The 20781-nt window shown below is 43.3% G+C and overlaps 2 protein-coding genes across 10 annotated transcripts in view; both read left to right on the top strand.

Moving 5' to 3' along the window:
• SLC39A14 (solute carrier family 39 member 14) overlaps window positions 1-5615 on the top strand; it is a 46329-nt gene extending 40714 nt beyond the window's left edge. For all 3 annotated transcript variants that reach the window (XM_045457546.1, XM_045457535.1, XM_045457551.1), the window contains exons 8-9: window positions 706-890; window positions 2364-5615. In XM_045457546.1, the coding sequence (XP_045313502.1) occupies window positions 706-890; window positions 2364-2510 (332 nt within the window). In that variant the 3' untranslated portion in view covers window positions 2511-5615. The remainder of the gene's footprint in view (window positions 1-705; window positions 891-2363) is intronic.
• Window positions 5616-18631: 13016 nt separating this feature from the next.
• PPP3CC (protein phosphatase 3 catalytic subunit gamma) overlaps window positions 18632-20781 on the top strand; it is a 100553-nt gene continuing 98403 nt past the window's right edge. For all 7 annotated transcript variants that reach the window (XM_045457499.1, XM_045457485.1, XM_045457482.1 and 4 more), the window contains exon 1: window positions 18632-19006. In XM_045457499.1, coding sequence (XP_045313455.1) covers window positions 18958-19006 — 49 coding nt within the window. In that variant the 5' untranslated portion in view covers window positions 18632-18957. The remainder of the gene's footprint in view (window positions 19007-20781) is intronic.

The raw sequence follows: 20781 nt of genomic DNA, 5'->3' as shown, positions 1-20781 counted from the left end.
GGCGCCTGGGTGGCTCAGTCGGTTAAGTGTCCGACTTCAGCTCAGGTCACGATCTCGAGGTCCGTGAGTTCGAGCCCCGCGTCGGGCTCTGGGCTGATGGCTCAGAGCCTGGAGCCTGCTTCCGATTCTGTGTCTCCCTCCCTCTCTGCCCCTCCGCCGTTCATGCTCTGTCTCTCTCTGTCTCAAAAATAAATAAACGTTAATTAAAAAAAAATTTTTTTTTAAATAAAATAAAATAAAAGACCTAGACTTTGGAGGCTCAGGGACTCAAGGTCAAGTTCTACCTTTGCCAATTTACTGGCTTGTAACGTTGGGCAAATTACTTAACTTCTCTCAGTCTCCATTTTGTTTCCTAAAAACATCATTCAGTATAGTTGTGAGGAAAAAACTTCTACTTCACCATCAAGCAAAAGAGCAATTGCTAGCAACTGCTAGTTGGTTGGCTATGTTGAAAATCCTGTGCATTATTTTCAGCCTCTAGGCTGAAAGTATGCGGCTAAGTTTTGCAAATGGAGACCACTCCTAGATGTGAAGAGGTGAAGAGGAGGGGTGCCTTAGACTTGTCCCTGCGCTCTCAGGTCTGAGGCTGTCTTGATTTTCACCCAGATGTTATGTATAGTTCAAGCAGTCTGTCCTCACTGTGCTCTCTGTCTGTGACCTGGTGTAACTCTTCCACACCCGTTGCCTCTTGTTATCCCGCCTTAGGAGACTTTGTCATCCTGCTGAATGCTGGGATGAGTATCCAGCAGGCTCTCTTCTTCAACTTCCTTTCTGCCTGCTGCTGTTACGTGGGTCTGGCCTTTGGCATCCTGGCTGGCAGCCACTTCTCTGCCAACTGGATCTTTGCACTGGCTGGAGGAATGTTTTTGTATATTGCTCTGGCTGATATGGTAAGTCTTCCATAGTTCATGCCATGTAGGCAGAATTGCACTAGGTTATTCTTTGGAGGGGAGGCAGCTAAGAGGACATGAGTTAGTTTGTTCATAATAGCTTATTGAGGAATCATTCATATACCACACAGGTCACCCATTTAAGGCATATAGTTCAATGCTTTTTAAGAGGACATTAGATTTTATTTATTTTTTTAAGTGAAGCAAGTATTTTATTTAAATCAGTTGTCACATCACATTTTATCCAAATGAATATAACATTGTCCTTAAAAGAGTGGGCACACATATGGCACAGACATAATACAGTATCTATCAAAATACCATTTGTAAAGAACCTGACTTACCTCATGCTGTGTATAAATGTGGTCCAGCATATAAGAGTAGAATAAAAACTTAAAATAGTCCGTTATTTTCTTGATAAGATGAAAAACATTTCATTACTTTGCCTCAGGATTGAAGCACACTCATTTGGAGGACATTAGCTTTTAAAGGACAAAAAAACTTACCAGCATATGTTATTAAAGAAGATGCTTGAACCCAACTCAACACTTCTTAATGAGTGTTGCCAGTGTCAGTGGTGCCTAAAAGCATGCATTATAACGGTACCCGCTGATGTTTGGTGTAGCCCCTTTAAGTGGCTTTGAGTTGGCTAATGAAATACCTGGTTGGTATTTCATTATTCATTATATTTCGCATAACGAGGTTGACTTCTTGTTTGTTGGCATGACCTGTTCTTTGAGGTCATATTTTGCATGAATTATTTTCCATGTCCCTCGAAAATAATACTTTTGTTGCAGTGATAAGAGTGCTGACCACCATGACCCATTCTCACTCCCTGGAAGCATTTTAGATTCTCTCCTCTCTTATGGGGAGCTCCCCACCCCCCCACGGTTAAGACATTTTTCTGGATTGCTTGAATGAGAAGGTCTGCTCTCTGTCCCCTGCCTTCTGGCCAGCAGCGGGGCCCTTGAGTCCTAGGAGCGTTACAGCCCCAAGCTCTGGTTCCTTCCACAGTTGCTCAATTTCCCAAAGAGGTGGCAGCAGCATTTTGGTAACAAAAAGACCTTCTCAAATGTTTTTAAAGTCCACAGCAAAAAAATTTATTTTTATCAAAGCAGTAATTTTTTAGCCAGCATCTAAACCTTTCCAGGGCTACATGCACGTATAATACTGTTTTACCTCAATAGTTGAAAAGTACTGGTAGCCACCGTGGGCAAACGCTGTGAAGGCTATTGCTGCTAATAGTCATATATCTTAACTACATAGTCTCTATATAATAATTGTATATTATATAATGGTAGATAACATATATTAAGTTATAATATGGCAATTGTTGTGTTAATGTTCTAACAAATATTTTTAGGATACGTATCATAACGATGATTCGGTATACTATCTCTCTCTTGCTGAGTCGTCCTGGACGTACCAGGTTGAGAAAAACTGCAGCTCTCTTGTTTTTCTCCTCTTTCTCAGTTCCCTGAGATGAATGAGGTCTGCCAGGAGGATGAAAGAAATGGCAGCATCTTGATCCCCTTTGTCATCCAGAACCTGGGCCTCCTGACTGGTTTCACCATCATGCTGGTCCTCACTATGTATTCAGGGCAGATCCAGATTGGGTAGGGCCCTGCCAGGAGCCTCTGGGATTGGAAGTTGCCCCTTGGCTGCCCAATCCCTGGCCCAAGGACTCGGCAACCACGACGCACCTCAGAAGAGGCAATTGTATTAAAAACTGTGACACGGACTGTATTCCCGCATTCAGATGTCAGCTGTTTTTAAACATGCTCAATCCTAGGAATAAGCTGCCCTGGTAACCAGTCTCTAGATAGTGCCTCTCTGCCTTTCCTCCCCCTTTCTCAGAGTGACCCTGGAACCTGAATGCAGCTTACTTAGCAGACAAGCCTAACTTTTTTCCCTGGTTACCCTGGCCTCTTTCTCTTTGAACCAGCACTGAGAAATTTTTTAATCCTTGCCCTACAATGCAAAAATATAGCCAGTGCTCATGACTTGGTTAGAAATACCAGGAGGTGAATCTGTAGTTTAAGGGCCTGTGAATCTAAATGTGTGTCCTAGACCTCAAGATGACCCATTTTGGAATAAATTCACCTGTTTTTACAGAAAAGGTACAGGAGACAAGAATCCCTCCTATTTTTTCAAGGTCTGTTCAGTTGCCTGTTTTCTCAAAAAGACCTGAAAGTTAGAACACATGTGTAGGGCAAGAGGAGGCAAGGATGATCCCGAAGTTGGGGGGGGGGGGGGGGACAAGGAGAACTGACAGTGTGTGTCCTGTTGTGGCAGTCACTTGTTCCCACTGGGCTGCGATGTTGATTTTGTGGCTGCAGCTGGCGCTTCACGGCTGTATGGGTGAGCTAGGGCTCGCTGCTGGTGAGCTGCTGTGCAGGTTCTGTTGCCTGGACGTCCCCTTCTTTCACAATGACACTGACAGAATGGAAGGTGGAGAATGGAGACCTGCAAGAAATCCATTGGTTTCATTGTCATTTCCACCTCCCCTTCCCCTCTCCCATCTTCCGAGCAACTTTAGCTGCCTCCCTAGAAGCACATTTGGAGCACATTTACAATCTTCTATTAGAGGGGAGACTGCACAAATGTCCCTCCCCCGGTCAAAACTTCCGCTGCAAAGTGGCAAGTTTACTTGTGCACTTATGGAGTGCAGCTTATGGGCTTCTTAGACAGAGGTGATCAGCAATGGAATTGGTGTGGGCACAATTTAGGATCTGCTAATTACATAAATAAAAGTATGAGCAATAGAATTCTGAGATGGAAGGTCCAGAACTTGGGTGGGGCACTGCAGATGCTTGCAGAATAGGGGCTTCCTGATGACGCTGAGAGTACGTATTAGCGGCATGGCCTGGGTTCCCCTTCCTTCCTCACCCCGAACAAGAAAGGGCGGGTCCTGTACCGAATTGAATATTAATTGCTCTAACCCTCTTCAGAAGATGGATTTTTAGACTTGTCCGAGAGACTGTAGGCCAGCCTCAGGCACTGTGGAGCCCTCTCCTCAGAACTCTGGCTTCAAGGGGAGCTCATCTCCAGGTTCACTAGGTGAATTGATTTATTATTATCATATTGATAATGTGAGATTCTTTAGCCACTTTGGGGAGCCAGTCTCTCCAGAAGCCTTTCTTAGTGGTGCCCACAGTTGCAGCCCAGGGGCTGTGTTCACTGACTGATTTTTGTGCATGATTGACGAGTGCTGGTCGTGGCCAACACCTGTGAGTTTTTCTGTTCTTACACAGGAAGACTTTCCACTATACAGTAATTAAAAGCAGCATCTATTTTGTTTTTTTTTTCTTCTTGGGAAATGGCCCTCAAACCAGGAATAGTCTTGAAAAAGAGTATGCGTGGGAAAATTGCTGGTGATGCTTTATAAGTTTGTCTCCTTCTCTTGCTGTTGACTTTGATAGATTTGAGAATGGGCTGAAGAAGAAGAAGGAAAACTTGAGTTCTCAAGATTCTAGAGTAAATATCAGGACTGACTCCTGATAGGATTAATGGTCCAATTTTACCAAAGAACCAATTCCTTGAATGTTGGAATCTAACTTTTATATTATCATTCTTTTTATTATTGTTGTTACTGTTTTAAAACGGTTCTTTGTCTTCTGTTTTATTTTCCTCAGTGTCTGACATTGCTTTCAGGAGCTAGTAGCAAATAACACTCAAACTTTAAGACTTTACAAGATTTTTCTTTCCCTAATTCACATTGATAGATGAAATGTATAATTTTAGCATTCCCTGTAGATCTGCCATTCCTAACAAATACCGTTATTCTTGGAGTAAAATACTAAGTTAGAGTTAGTGGGTTTCTAGTTTTAGGAGAAGAGCTTGAAAATGTAATCTTTAACAAATTAAAAAATAAAACACGAAGTAATAGGGTGCTTTCCCTTTTCGTGCACATCCATATTAACTTAAGAACTTTCCTTTTATAGACCGCTGCCTCAAAGGGAAATTCTCTTTAAACTGTAGTTGGCCCAGAGGCCGGTGCTGGCTGGAGCTCGGGGGTGGAGGCGCTCGGATAGTACAAGCTAGTACAAGCGAGCAAATGTTGCCATTGGCAGCAGAGTTGCCTCAGGTGTAGAAGTTTGTGGCGATTCCTTTTTGACTTTTAAGTGTTAGATTTGCTGTTTTAAGCATTTGTACATATTAGAAGTCTGAGGAGTAGCAAGTTGTGAGGTCTTGTTTGCCCCCGGCATTGTCCTCTTCAGCGTCTTTCCCCAGATGACCAGCTCCTAACATCAGCAAGGAAAGCACATGTCCCATGCAGGAGCAGTGACCCAGGAGCAGGGTTGTGCTGCTTCTTACACTTGCCCTGGAGTGCGGGTTGCCTTCTGTCCTTGCCCCCTGAGGTGTTCAGTGTCTTTTGTGTCTAGTGTCAGCTTGGGGCTTTCCCTCGTTTGGTCCTTCACCCTGGGTTTAAAAGAGAATGCATCTCTGTTTGGGTATCCTAAGACTTGTTTTTGGTAAGTCCTCTTCCAAAGAGATGGTAGTATTGTGGAAATCTGCTTAAAAGACTAAAAGCTGTCTGATTTTTGCAAAAGAGAGGTGAGGTTTTTATTCATATTTCCTTTTACAGTTCTGCAGTTCCATCACAGTATTTTTTTAAATAACTCAGGTGTTATGAGATAAATTAGAAAAGAAAATAACTTATGTGGACTGTAAATGTTTTATTTGTAAGATTCTATAAATAAAGCTATATTCTATACTGCTGAATCCCAAGTGTGATTTTTTAAAGGAATGTGGGTGTAATGGAGGCTGAGGGACACAAGGTGGCGATGGTGTCTCACTGATTTCTAAAGCTTTGTTTTACTGCCCCGCCTTACATTTGAAGGGGAGATTTTAGGAGGAACCTTAGGTATAACCTGCTCACTTTAAAATGATTTAGGCGGGGTACCTGGCTGGCTCAGTCGATAGAGTATGCAACTCTTGATCTGGGGTTGTAGGTCTGAGCCCCATGTTGGATGTAGAGATTACTTAAAATCTTAAAAAATAATTTTTAATTTATCTTCTATGGAGCCTATGACTTGACTGCTGTTGCATGATAGAAGAACTGTTGTGTTTCCTAAGAAGAACTTTCTGTCAATGCTGTTTCCCCATGTGTAATTCTACGATTTGAAGCTCATAGAGTGTGCTTGGTTCATTTAGACCACACCTCCTGTATGTCTTAACAGGGAAAAATCCTGTCATGGGACCTAAAAGTTTAAACCTGTTCTCCAGTTTAGTCATAGGGCCAGGGCTGTTGTTTTTCTTCCACAACAAAAATGAGCAGTAAGGTATAAGAATTGATGTGACCTTATTACCACACTAGAAAATCCCAAATGCCTATTGCTCAACCCTTCCATTATTTAAAACTCAAAAATTATGTAGCTCATGCTGGTCTTCTAAGTTGCATTAACCAGCTACTCTATGGGGCTGCCATCTGCCAGAGTTCTTCAAAATGACATTCACTCCACTCTTCAGCTTGTATGCCTCCTGTGGAAAGCTTTCCTGGGTTGGCATTGGTGCCTCCCTGTACATATCCCAGTCAGTGGGCTTGCGCTGTAATCTGTCTCCAGACACCAAGTTCCTACTGGGTGGAGGCTATATCTGGTTTCTTGTGATTTCAGCACCTGCCACATAGGAGGAATGAATGGGAAAAAAAAAAAAAGAAACGTCTCAAAGGTCTGTGAAAACAATCTTTTTCCACCAGCAGCTATTCCATTGGTGTTTTTCTATCTTTGGTGTTGGTTTTGCTTATGTCTTCTTATTACTCATTTTTTTTTCTTAATTTTTTTTAATGTTTTAATTTATTTTTGAGAGAGGCAGATCACACAAGCAGGAGAGGGGTAGAGAAAGAGGGAGACACAGAATCAGAAGCAGGCTCCAGGCTCTGAGCTATCAGCACAGAGTCCTACGTGGGGCTCGAACTCGTGAACTGCGAGATTAGGACCTGAGCCGAAGTCAGATGCTTAACCGGCTGAGCCACCCAGGTCCCCCCTCCTTTTTTTTCCTTAACATTTTTAAGCTTTTACTTTTAAAAGTAATATCCATGCCCAATGTGGGGCTCAAACTCATGACCCCAAGATCAAGAGTTGCTGTTAACAACTGAGCCAACCAGGTACCCCTGGTCCTCCTTCATTTAGAAACAAGTTTGAGAGATGAATTTGTGACCCAGGTGGAACAGAGCTAAGCAGAGTAAACAAGTCCTTCAGGAGGTTAAAAGTTAGATATTAGACCATTCTTTGTAATGTTCTTAACCAGCTAGGCCATTTGGGACATTTTTGGTGGAAGGTAAATGCTTTTCTATTGCCTTGCTTCTAGAAGCACACTCTTTATCATGCGGTGATGCTGAGATGTGATCTGAGCAAAGCCCCCTTTAAGAAATAATAGAGACACCAAATGTGGACAAAGCGTTTTTAAGTAATCTCTACACCCAACATGGGGCTCAAGCCTACAATCCCGAGATCAAGAGTCATATGCTCCAGCCAGCCAGATCCCCCAATGCTCATCTGTTTTAAAGATTTTTTTATTCTTTTTTTTTTAAGATTTTTTTTTTTATTCTTAATGCTTTAGTGTGAAATACCTAAACTTATGAAGAATGATAGGTTCAAATACCAGCAGAAGTGAATCCCTTTCATCCTTCGGGAATAAAATGGATTAACATTCCATTTATAGCAAAAAAATATTAGTGGTTGGAAAAGATTCATAGGTCCTTATCGGCCTTTGGCTAAGTATGTTTAGAACTGCTGGTCAAAAAAATCATTTTTCTTACCAACATCACAGCACCTTCTTGCCAGATACCCATTCGTGGTTGTTTTTTTGTTTTGTAATTGAGTAAGCTCCACACCCAACGTGGAACTTGAACTCACATCCTCAAGATCAGGAGTTTCATTCTCTACTGACCGGGCCCAGCCAGGAACCCATCATGGTTTATTTTTATTTATTTTCAACCTAGAATTTTTGTAATGTTTATTTAAACAATTTTTGAGAGGGAGGAGAGAGAGAATCCCAAGCAGGCTCTGCCCTGTCAGCATAGAGCTTGACGTGGGGCTTAATCTCATGAACTAACTGTGAGATCATGACCTAAGCAGAAATCAAGAGTTGGATGCTTAGCAAATAAGCCACCCAGGTGCCCCCACTCACGGTTTGTTTTACATGAAGGAAGGAAGTTAACAGAGACTATCCACCCTGTATAACAGCAATCTTTGACCCTGGCAGTAGGTGGGATTCCGTGATGGTAGCATCAATTACAGTTAAGGAATAACTCAAAAGTGTTCTGACTCTGGCAATCACAAGCCAAGAAGTAGTTCTTTCTTCCACTGGGCTCTCGATTTTTTTCTCTGTCTGTGGTTTGTTTATAGTTGTTTTGGAACACTAAGAATAAACTCAGGCAATAATCCATAAGGGTTTTTACAAAGACTATACACATCCTAGAAAGCCATCAGGCAATTCTTATTGGAGACCCCTGACAAGACCTCTTTTGATGAAGTAATTGTAACTGTGAGATGTGCTCTTAAAATACATATTGCCCTGCATTTGGTTTTCTGTGTGTGCACATTTAATAGGAGGAGTGGGGTACTGCTGTCTCTGTCAGTGTGTATAGGGTGGGAGGGAGACAACCAGGGAGTAAGAGGCTGTTCTGGCCCCAGGCTGGGGAGAAGGATGCGGACTGAGGGGACGGGGTGGGTAGGGTGGTAAAGCTCTGCACACATCCTTGGACCACAGTCCAGGCCCACTCTGTCACCGAAGCAAGAATCGAATACAACAAGTGCAACCCCGGTGTTGGGAGGCAGGAAAGGGAAGGCACCGGACACATGTGCAGCCCACATTCAGTGCTGCCGGGTCTGGCCCACCTCCTGGCCAGACCCTCTTGACTGACCACCCCTACCTCCATCCCTTGGAGCCAGGCAGGACCCCGATGTAGCTACTAGGTCTTAAATCAGTGATCATCAGCCGAAGCCACCACCATGTGGCCAGTGCCTATCCCGATGGCCCCTGCACTGGTTCTGCAGTCTTGTTGATCTAGGAGCAGAAGGAGCGGTCGAATGCTTGGATCAGCCACAATCCCTCTGGGGTCCACAGCTCCTCCCACGGGAGCCAAACTTGAAAAGGAACTCCACTGGCACTGGACACCCCCACTGAATGACTGGAAATCCTTCACTACAACTGCATTCCTGTTTACAAGATGGGGCCCTACAAAGTGCCATTGGGCTGGGAGGTAAAGACAGAACTTGCCGGCCACGATGCGGCGGCCACTCCGGGGGCCTGTGAGCCAGCTCTGATCTTTGTCTTAAACGAAGATGCTGCCCCAGTGGTTGTCACAGCCACACTACCATCTCCCTTGGTGTCCACTGCCACAGCTAGAAGGCACTGAAGCTGCCCAGGTGATGCTCTCAAATCCCAGAGCACATCTTCCCAGAACTGGCCTTCACCAGAGAAAATCTGGATACTTTGGTGGTGGTTGTCTGCTACCACGATGCTGCTGCTGCTGCTAGCTGGCAGGTTTGGTCTCCTCCCTTCCATGGCTGCCAACATGGAAGATGGGGGTGTCCTGCTTGAGTCCTGCGCTGTGCTCAGGCTGCCGGGAAAGCAGAGACTGGACACAGAGCCGGGCAGGGCCCAGGGGAAGAACGTGTGTTCTGCTTGACTAACCGTTTAAAATGCAACAAAATCTAAGAATGACACCCAAGCCGGTTAAATGAAAATTCCTGCCAAACATGTTAACCTTGTGGGTTTTATGGGAAACAACTAATTCAATAAAGACTTCTTGTTATTGTTGCTTAAAATAAAGGTTTAGGTCTTTAATTACAGATGCTAGAGAGGAGGGAAAAAAGTCTCTTTGTTCTAGTGTATCTTCCCAGAATAGGAAATTCTTTCAAGTGGCATGTTTTCTATAACTTCTTGGGTTAATAAAACAAGCTCTTTTGAAGCCAGTGGCTGGTTGCATCGTAGAGACGCGGCCCCTGAGAAGAACTCTCTCAGTCTGCTAAATTCACACAGTTTAAACATTTTGTATTAATTCTCCAAATAATGTAGTTTCCACATCCCCACCCCTTCTCTTGAAAATTGTGTGAGCAGAAAAGAGATTAAATTCAGATTTTCCTGGGGCACCTGAGTGGCTCGGTTGAGTGTCTGACTTCGGCTCAGGTCATGATCTCACAGTTTGTGGGTTCGAGCCCTGCATCAAGCTCTGTGCTGACAGCTCGGAGCCTGGAGCCTGCTTCGGATTCTGTGTCTCCCTCTCTCTCTGCCCCTCCCCCGCTTGTGTTCTGTCTCTCTGTCTCTCAAAAATGAATTAACGTTGAAAAAATTTTTAATTCAGATTTGCCCTTTTTCTAGAAAAACTGACTTTTGTTTCCCAGTAGGCTCCACACCCAAAATGGGGCTTGAACTCACAACCCTGAGATTAGAGTCACATGCTCTATGGATAGAGCCAGCCAGGTGCCCCTGGAATAACTGATTTAAAAAAAAATTAGATTAAACTGATTTTTCAAGATAGATGGTTCAATTGTGTATCATAACTAAAAGAGTAGATAAAATTGAAACATTAGAGATCTCAACATTGTTTTCATTTGATTTTAAGGGTTGTTATATTTATTCCTGCAAACTGATTTTCCTAATTATGCTCTACTTAGCCTAGCAGAAAACTATTTTGCATTCCTTGGTTCATACATTAAAATTTTCCCTGAAAACTGCCTTGATCTAGCTGATGGTAATAATTTTTCATTGAAAATTTTAATGCAGCCTCATATGCTAGTTTAAATAAGGAAGTCTTTAAAAAAGTGTTAAGTTTGGTGCTTTTTAAAGCCAATGAAGATGAGCAAGAATGAATGCAAAACTACTAGCCCAGGATTCTGGATTCTGTCTTTGTCTTCACGTGAAAGAGCACAAGATGTTTAGGCCAAAAGAATGGATTTGTCATTCTGTTATTGACCAGCTATGTGAACTGCACCTCAATGCCTTTATATCAAGTAGAAACTACCATTTCTATCCTATCTCCATAGATGGAATGAGAACTAAACGTATGAGAAAGTGCTTTATAAATTATAACTCTATACCAGTGGTAATTAACATTTTGCTGTTTGGATTCCTCTGAGAATCTGAAAAATAAAGGTTTTCCAACATTTCTCTCACACACTCCCAAAAGCACTTGCAAATGTACTCGAACCCTTAATTTCATTTACAGTTAGGAAGGAATGATTTGAAAGCCTTGCACCACAGGTTAAGACCTTCTGCTACAGGGGTGCCTGAGCGGCTCAGTCGATTAAGCGTCTGACTCTTGATCTCGGCTCAGGTCATGATCTCACAGTTTGTGAGTTCAAGCCCCACATCAGGTTTTATGCTGACAGCACAGAACCTGCTTGGGATTCTGTCTCTCCCTCTCTCTGCTCCTCCCCGCTTGCTCTCTCTCTGTCTCTCTCCCTCAAAATAAATAAGCTTAAAAAAATAAAAAAGAACTTCTGCTCCAGGCAAGAGTAAGATATCCGCCCATTCAACAAATTACTGAGCTCCGACTTCATGCCAGACACAGCAATGACAATGGCAGTGCCAGTGAACAGACAGAAGAAGGCACTTCCCTTAAGGAGTGAGGGTAGACCCAAAGAAACAAGTGCTACAGGTAAATTAGGGTAATGAGGTAAGAGAGTGGTGGGGGTGCCCTAGCTTTAGTTAGCACAGTGATCAGAGGAGGGGCATTAGAGCTAGCCATAATCAGAGGAGACATTTGAGCTGGCCATAAACAATGAAGAGGCAGCTTTGTGAGAATGTTCTAAGCAAAAGAGATGGCAAATGCAACAGCTCTGGGACAGAAAGGAGCTTGGTCTGTGTGAGGCCAGTTTGTATAAATCTAGTATATACAGTATAAACAAGGCCACCATGTTTGAACTTCAGCAGCCATAGGGAATGAGGTTGGAGCTGAGTTCAAAGAGACAGGCCACTTTGGAGAAAGGAAGAAGCACTTGAGGGTTTCAGGCAGAGGAATGACATAAATCAGATTTATGTTTTCAGTTTCGGAAGATTTGTTGTGTGGCAAAATGGACTGTAGAGGGCATCAGTTGACAGGATATGTCCTGTGAGGGATCTTGCCTCCTCCTCCAACAGCCCGCCCATTCTACATTTCTGGCACAAGTGACTTGATGAATGTCAGTGCCATTTCCCTTGTGGGGCCCAGATGTGAGAGAGGTATTAAATTCCGCTCTCCTAGACGATTGTATTATGTAGCCAATAATGACTATCACCATTATCTCCTGCTTTGTAATGATGTAAACAAAAGTAATAGGGAATGATGGCAGCTTTGGGGCTCCTTGTCACATCACAGTTCTCACAGTGTTGGAGTCTCCCAGGAAGACCAAGGGAGACCTTGGTCCAGGAAGACCACTGCTAAGACATTTGCATACTGCCCCCCAAAATGGGCTGAATATCAACCTATGAATACATATTACACATTATACAGCCAGCAGAACTTTCATGAGATTTTACTTACAACTGTCTAGAGGGATTCCTAATTTGATATCAGGCTATCATAATTAGTAGGATGTTGCTTTGGACTGTGTTTTTTCCATTACAAAATATATAAATATATATATTTTTTGATTCACTAATTTTTTTAGACATCAAGACTGTGGAGTTTCCACACCAAGGTAATTTAATCGAAACTAAGCATACTCAGGAAGATATGAATTAAATATAATACAGTATATGATGTCTATACCATATGTATTACTAACTGGGGTGCCTGGCTGGCTCAGTCGGTAGAGCATGCAATTTTTGATCTCAGGTTGAGCCCCCATTGGGCATAGAGACTGCTTTAAAAAAATTATGCAGTGCTTTTCATATAAATTTAGGAAGTATATACCATAAAAGACCTTTCCTGTGTAGACATCTTGAAATATTTTTTAATGTTTATTTATTTTTGAGAGAAAGAGAGAGACAGAGCATGAGTGGAGGAGGGGCAGAGAGAGAGGTAGAGAATCTGAAGCAGGCTCCAGGCTCTGAGCTGTCAGCACAGAGCCTCATGCAGGGCTCGAAACCATGAACTAAGAGATCATGACCTGAGCTGAATTTGGACACTCAACTGACGGAGCCACTTAGGCACCCCTGTGTAGCCATTTTAGAAACCTTCATTTTACTCTAATTTTAAAAAAATTCTATAGTTCTCTTACCTGCATTTAACACAGAAGTTTAATATTTAATGGCTTCATACAAATCAAAACTGAAACCAGGTTACTTTTATACAACAATGGAAACTAGGATTCCCTGTACATTTGTTAAATTGAAAGCATTAATAATTATTTCTCAGAAGGGCTGGTCATTAATTAAGATTTATAAAGTGCCTTGGGAGTTTCATAAGGAAATACACCAAATCTCACAAGCTCTGTAAAATGGAAACCTAGATTTGAAGAGATTAGTAGAAATGCCAATTACACATGGATCTTGGTGATTTCTAAAAAAAATTTTTTTAATGTTTTTATTTTTGAAGGAGAGAGAGAGAGAAACAGAGCATGAACAGATGATGAACAGAGAGAGAGGGAGACACAGAATTCGAGGCAGGCTCCAGGCTCTGAGCTGTCAGCACAGAGCTGGATGCGGGGCTCAAACTCACAAACTGTGAGATCATGACCTGGGCTGAAGTTGGATGCTTAACCAACTGAGCCACCCACCCAGGGGCCCTGGATCTTGGTGATTTCTAATAGTCAATCATAACCAATGCAGAAAGCAAAAAGAAAGAGAACCAGATTTGCTAGTTAGATAAAAATACCACATACCCTGGCCAGGTGAATGGGTGTACAAACTGAATGAAATAGAACATTCGATTGTTGCTGGAAACTCTTAATGTCATGACTAAAAAAAAGCATCACCACTACCAATAAGCTTGAATCTCATTTATTTAAAAAAATTATTTGGGAAGGAGCTTAGAGTTTTCTTTTCATATTTTCATTGAGTGGCTCTGATCAGAGAAATCTGTCAGAAAATCCCCCAAATGAGTATGTAACACTACTGGAATTAGGCCAGGACAATAGGTCTTTGAAAGAAAAGAGCTCTTTATTTTCACCTAGTTATAAAGTAATACTTCCTCAGCATAGACAATTTGTAAAATGCGGAAATTATTGTTCATTTGTTTCTCCTAGGCCACCCTTCTCCTAAGTCACGCTACCCAGAGATGGCTACCATTAACATTCTTTTCCACAACAGACAATGCTCCGTGAGGGTTTGAACTGTGTCAATTTTAGTTCATCACTGTATCCTACAGCCTAGCATAGGGCCAGCAGGCACAGCTGGCATTTGATTAATGTTTATTGAACGAACAAATATTTCCTTCTAGCCTTTTTATGCATACATTTGCTTGTTTGTTAACAAAGGGGGTCCATACTGTACATTATTATATTCTATTATTTCCTGAGGCTTTTCTCATATAAAATATCTTTGTAGTCCAAAATATGCTGTTTTTTGGGGGTGCCTGGCTGGCTCCGTCAGAGGAGCATGCCACTCTTGATCCCGGGGGTTGTGAGTACGAGTCCCACATGCGATGTACAGATAACAAAAAAAAATTTTCATTTTTTTTAATGTTTATTTTTGAGAGAGAGAGAGAGGGAGACAAAAGATCTGAAACAGGCTCCAGGCTCCGAGCTGTCAGCACAGAGGCCAATGCGGGGCTTGAACTCATAAACCGCCAGATCATGACCTGAGCCGAAGTCACCGACTGAGCCACCCAGGCACTCCCCCAAAATTTTTAAAATATGTTGGTTTTTCCTAAAACATAATGTTCCATCCGATATATTTCGTTTAACCATTTTCCTATGCAAATGAAATAATATAGTATGTCTTATTTTGTATCTCGCTTCTTTTGTTCCCCATAATGTTTTTGAGATTCATCCATATTGTTGTATGTACCAGTAATTATTTCTTTTATTAGCTGAGTAGTATTTCATTGTTTGAATAATCACTGCTGTCAGGTAAAACACCTAAGAACAGAATTACTGAGTCATAGAGTAGGTGTATATTTAACTTTATAAGAAACTTCCCAACGGTTTTCCAAAGTAGGTATAGCATTTTACTTTCCCATCAGTAACGTGGGAAAGTTGCAGTTGCTCTCACCCTTGCCCAACACTTGGCACTGAGAATCTTTTTTTGGTGGGGCACCTGGCTGGCTCAGTCTGAAAAGTATACGATGCTTGATCTTGGGGTCATGAGTTCAAGCACCATGTCGGGTGTAGAGATTACTTAAATAAATAAAAAGTTTTTTTTTTTAAACTGCTGTATTTTATTTGTTTATTTTTAAAGGGCTTTAACTCATGACCTTGAGATCAAAAGTCACATGGTCTACCGACTGAGCCAGCCAGACACCCCAGTATTGAGAATCTTTAGTTTCAATTACTCTAGTAGGCTAGTGAAGTGGTATCTCAATATGGCCTATTTTACATTTTCTTGATGACAAATGATGTTGACAGAATCTTTTCATTGGCCATATGTAATCTCTTCTTTATTGATACTGACAAATCCCTTTCTAGAGAAGTTGTGCTAATTTGTAATTCTGCTAATAGTGTCACCTTTTCAAAATGTTTTCCTATTTGCTATGTGAAAAATGGCATCTTGTTTTAAATTGATTTTTTTAATTTCTTCTGAAGTTGAACATTTTAAATGTTTATTCTTTTATAAACTCTTTGCTTATGGCCTTTACCCATACTTGTAGAGTTCTTCTTTTGAATAGTGAAAGTTCTTTATCTTGACTTCCAAGATGCAAATATCTTCCTGCTTTTGTGCCTTTTAATTGTGTTTATCTTTTTCAAGTAGTCAAACATAACATTCCTTTGTGATTCCTTTCAGTACTTTTGAGCTTAGAAAGTCCTTATCTGAATTAACTAAGTTGTTTTTGATCTGATAAATGGGGGGAGGGAGCATCAGTATCTGTTGGCATCTATTAGCTCTGGAGTTACGCCAATCAACAAAGTAGGATAACTTCTTCATTTTCTTCCAGGTTTTTTTCTTTTACTTTTGCATGTAACTATTTTTTTTTTTTTAAAGATTCTTTCTCTTTTAAAAATGTTTATCTGTTTTTGAGAGAGGTGGAGAGAGAGAGAGAGCGCACAAGCAGGGGGAGAGGGCAGAGAGAGAGAATCCCAAGCCGGCTCCACCTTAGTGCAGAGTCCCGCATGGGGCTGTGAGATCAGGACCTGAGCCATAAACCAAGAGTTAGCCAACTGAGCCACCCAGGCGCCCTTCGACGTAACTCTTTAAACAAGATTCACTTTATTTTGATATTATGGAGTGGCTCCAACTTGAGATCCAAATGGTAACTTTTCCACTACTACTATTATTATTATTGAAAAATCCATCTCTTCACATTGGTTTGCAATGTTTTCTTACCATTTTTTGTTTTTTTAGCTATGTTCTTCAGATGAATTTTAGCCTCTACTATGCTGCAGGCACCACTTTAGTTTTGACCTTTAAAGATTTGCTCTGTTTGATAGAAGTGTGGTGTTCTCATTACTTTCTTTTTAATGATTTTTTTAAAGTTTATTTATTTTGAGAGAAAGAGAAAGCACAAGTGGGGGAGGGGTGGACAGAGAGGGGGGGAGAGAGAGAGAATCCCAAGCAGGCTCCACACCATCAGCGTGGAGCCTGACGGAGGGCTCAAACCCACAAACCATGAGATCATGACCTGAGCTAAGTCACACACTTAACCAACTGAGCCACCCAGGCGCTCCAACTTTTTTTTTTTCTTAAGGTTTTTGTTTATTTATTTTGAGAGAGAGAGAGTGTGCAGTGAAGGGGCAGAGAGAGAGGGAGAGAGAATCACAAGCAGGCTCCATTGCTGTCAGTACAGAGCCCGACACAGGGCTTGAACCCATGAACCATGAGATCATAACCTGAGCGGAGGAGTGCCTGGGTGGCTCAGTTGGTTAAGTGTCCAATTCTTGATTTTGGTTCAGGACATGATCTCAGGGTTGGTGAGTTTGAGCCCCAAATCAGGCTCTGCACTAACAGGACAGAGCTGTTTAGTATTCTCTCTTGCCCCTTCCCTGCTTGTGCTCTCTCTCTCTCTCTCTAAAAAATAAATATTTTTTGACAATTAAAAAGATAGCTTTAAAAAAACAAAAATTAAAAAAAATGATCTGAGCCGAAACCAAGAGTTGGACACCTAACTACCTGAGCCACCAAGGGGCCCCACTCATTACTTCTTAAATGAAGAACTTCCTCAGGATATCTGAACAATTCTTTTGGGTGAAAGCCTTAAGTTAAGACCCAAGAAAACAGTACTAAATTAAATCCAGCTTCCAAAGTGCTCCTACCTTGTTGGGGTTGCTGTGAATGGCCTTAGGTCAAAACTGCCAGGCATAATTCAAGGGATGCCTCCAATGTATACCCCCCAGATCTCCTCCCAATACATAAATCTATATTAATGGAGATTTAGGCTTTAACCCTTATAATCTTTTAGTTAGAGGCTGTCCAACAAGACTTTGTGCTATGATGGAAATGTACTATGCTACCATGTCCAATAGGGTAGCCACTAGCCTCAGAGTTATTGAGCGCTTGAAATGCACTTGAGGAACTGAATATTCAAATTTTTAATTCTATTTAACTTAAATGTGTATAACCACAAATGACTTATTGGCCACCATTATAACTGTTAAGACTGGTTTGACTCTGTTTCTTGCATCTCGGTTTCAATATTGCATTATCATTGCTAAACTCAAAATATTTTTGACCTTGCTGGAAGCTATACTCAGTGAGGGAAGGCAGTCATAGTTTCTACTCTAGACTTACAATGTAAGGAAAGAAAAGGTCGGTTTTTAACCCAGAGATGCGCTAGATTATTAAGACTCTAGAGACTTGCCCATCGTGTTCCACAGGAAGCATCAGCGGGGCAAACAGGTACTGTGTCACTGTGTCAAAGGGGAAGAGGTGTTGCTTCTAGCAGAGTAGGGGACACGCAGAGCATAATTATAAGGTCAGTTCCTTGCACAGTGGAGGTCTGGCTCAGGGGCTCCCTGGAGCGGCTGCCCTCCCTTCTGTTAGAGGTGGCAAGGAAGTGAGGAGGCCACCGAGCCTCGTAGGGTCTCAGGCCACTTGGAATCTGAGTCGTCCCCCCCCCCCCCCCCCCCCCCCCCCCGTCCTGGACTGGAACTGGCATGGACACGAACGTAATTCTTACAATACTAACTGCACTCAACAAATGTGCAAACTGAAATCAGGTCTTAAATGGGTTTGATGAATCGGGGGAGGATAAACTATGGGAAGGAGCGTGGTCAAATTGTTAGGGACTCCGACAGACAGAGTGGGCGGAAGACCAGAAGAAAAAGAGGGAGGCCTCCCGTGGGGAAGGTCTGGGAAGACAAGGGCTCTCGGCAAGGTGGGCCCAGGGTGAGGTTCGCACCTCCACCGAGCTGCTGCTGGGTCGCTGCGGCCGGGGCACAAGATGGCTGCTGCTTCGCTGCGGCTTTCCGTGCAGGACCCGGGGGCTGGTGTTAGGTGCTGCAGGTCCGGGCAGCGGCAGGCAGCCCAGATGGAGTCAGCTGCGGGGAGGGCAGGCTGAGGAGAAGGGAAGACGGACCGTTGGAAGCAGGAGGGGAGAAAGGAAGCACGCGAGCGCGGAGAGCGGCCGCGGAGCCCTCAGGCCTCAGGAGGGGGGTCGGCAACGACTGGGGGGGGGGGGGGGAGGCGGGAAGTCAGGTGGCCGCCTCGGCCAGGGCAGCGGGACCGCGCGTTGGGCTTCGGCAAAGAGGCAGCGCGCGCGCACGGGCCGCCGGGAAGTTGGGAGCGCGGCGTGCGGCGGCGCGCGCGCGCGCGCACGCGGGCCCGGGCCGCGAGCAGCCGCGGCCGCCCCAGTTGCCTCCCTTACCCCGGTGTGCTCGGGACTCGGCGCCTCAGGAGGGAGCGGCCAGTGGGCTAGCATCTTGTCAGTGGGGTTCTGAGGCCAGGCTGCCGCGGCCACCTCTTTCTGGTGCCTGAGCCTCCCGGAGGGGCCGGGGCCGGGTCACGGCGGGCTGACTGGTCCCGGGGAGCTGAGACTGCTGGACCCGAAGGCGGAGGTGCACGTCCGGCGGTCGCCTGGCGCCGGGAGGAGGCTGAGGGGACCATGTCTGGGAGGAACTTCCACCTCTCCACCACCGAACGCGTCATCAAAGGTGCTGGGCGGGCTGGGCCCTCCTCGTCCACCCGCGGGAAACGGCCCTCGGCCGGGCGGTGGCGGGAGAACGGAGGGGGAGAGCCGAGGAGGGAGGGCGGCGGCGACCCAGGCTGCTTCCGTCCGGGAGGAAGAGGACCTGGAGGGGCTATGGGACAGAGGAGGGGGATCCCCTCCCCGCGGGGCCCCGGGCATTTTCTGTTGCGCCTTGACCCGTAGTTTGCTGGAGATTGCTGATTTACCTCCGGTCGAGCTGGACTTGCAGGTGGGGTGGGGATTTCTTCTGCCACCACCCCAAAGGGCCAGGATCCCCATCTTTTTAAAAAAGAAACAATTCCTTTTTTCTCGTCTTGTATCTGGTGAAGCCATCTAGAGTGGCGTGGGCAGGGACTTTAGCAGATTCTTCCAAGTCAGATCTTCTGCCGCTCGGCTCCCCGTCTTTAGGATCTGATTATCTCGCCCCTCCCCCACCTTTTTTAAAGGACGTTTACGCGTACCTTTTGGCCCACTTTCTAGAGATCATCACAAGTCACTGTTGTTACTAAAAGAAACAGTGTGGTGAAATAAATACAAATAAATCCATTTGGGAATGTGTGAAAGGGATTCACAGATCTCTTGACATGATGTTGGTGTTTTATTTTTTGGCCAAAGAGACTTGGAGAAGGATGTTCTCTGATTCAGAGGTCTAACCAAAACTAAACTGTTCCTTACTAATACTTGTGGGATTTTACATTGTTGTTTCTATTCTTAAACTAAGAATACTGGTTTAAACATAACCACTAATTTATGCACTTTTGTTTAGCGTTAACACTTAACTACAACTCTTCTCGCCCGAGTTTTAACAATCGGTTTGATAGCACGATTTTATAAGAAGGGCGTATACCTCGACAAGCCGTGTTAGTGGCTTCTGGATAAAGGGGTTAGCTGTAAGAGGGGAAAACTATTAAAATGCTCTTATTTTTTCATTTTGATAATTAGAAGGAGAAAAGAAACTAAGATTGGTGACAAGAATGCATATATTTTTTAAGTGGAAAAGTCTCTTGAATGTTCAGTGAAGGGGGAGAATTTTAGCGTTTAACTTAGATTTTTTTCCCCCCTAAAACGTGAATCATCATAAATGTTGATTTTCTACACTACATAATTCTAGTGTGTAACTTAGTTTTTTCCCCTCTAAAAAGCCAGGAGCATAAGTGATGATCATAAACATACACTACATAATGTTTAGTAAAGGTAATGGGTTTTTGAGATTTGTCAGTTTGTTTGGTTTTATTAAGGATCTAAGTGAATTGTTCATATAACTGACAGCCCTTTAACTGTTAAATATTTTGACCATTTTAATGTCAGTTTATATAGCATATAACCCATAAAAAGTATAAATCTTCTCTTAAGATAAAGAATATACTAAACATAACCTTTTTTGATGAATCAAGGTCAGTTGTGTACATTAATTTCTGTCCTGTGCTTTTAACATGGCTGGTGCATTCTGCCGAAAAAGGGTGTTGGCAGTTTCTTCCTGTACCAAAATGACTCCTTACTGCTATACCATTTAATGCTTTTGTCTGTTTTTAGTTTATCTCCTCCAGGACTGTTTGCTATCTGTCAAAATATGCCCTTCTAATCTGCTGTTTCTAAGCTGAAGTAGGCAGGGAAACCAGATAAACCAGAATTGTGTGTCAAGTCAGAATAAATAGGATCTGAGCGAAGCTTAGTGGCAGTCCTCAAACCTTCAGGTATTATCAAATTCTGATCGCCATTGTTGCATGTAATTTCCATCAT

The sequence above is a fragment of the Leopardus geoffroyi genome, chromosome B1, assembly GCF_018350155.1.
Source record: "Leopardus geoffroyi isolate Oge1 chromosome B1, O.geoffroyi_Oge1_pat1.0, whole genome shotgun sequence".
NCBI classification, from domain to species: domain Eukaryota; kingdom Metazoa; phylum Chordata; class Mammalia; order Carnivora; family Felidae; genus Leopardus; species Leopardus geoffroyi.
This window is presented reverse-complemented; position numbering and strand designations above follow the sequence as displayed.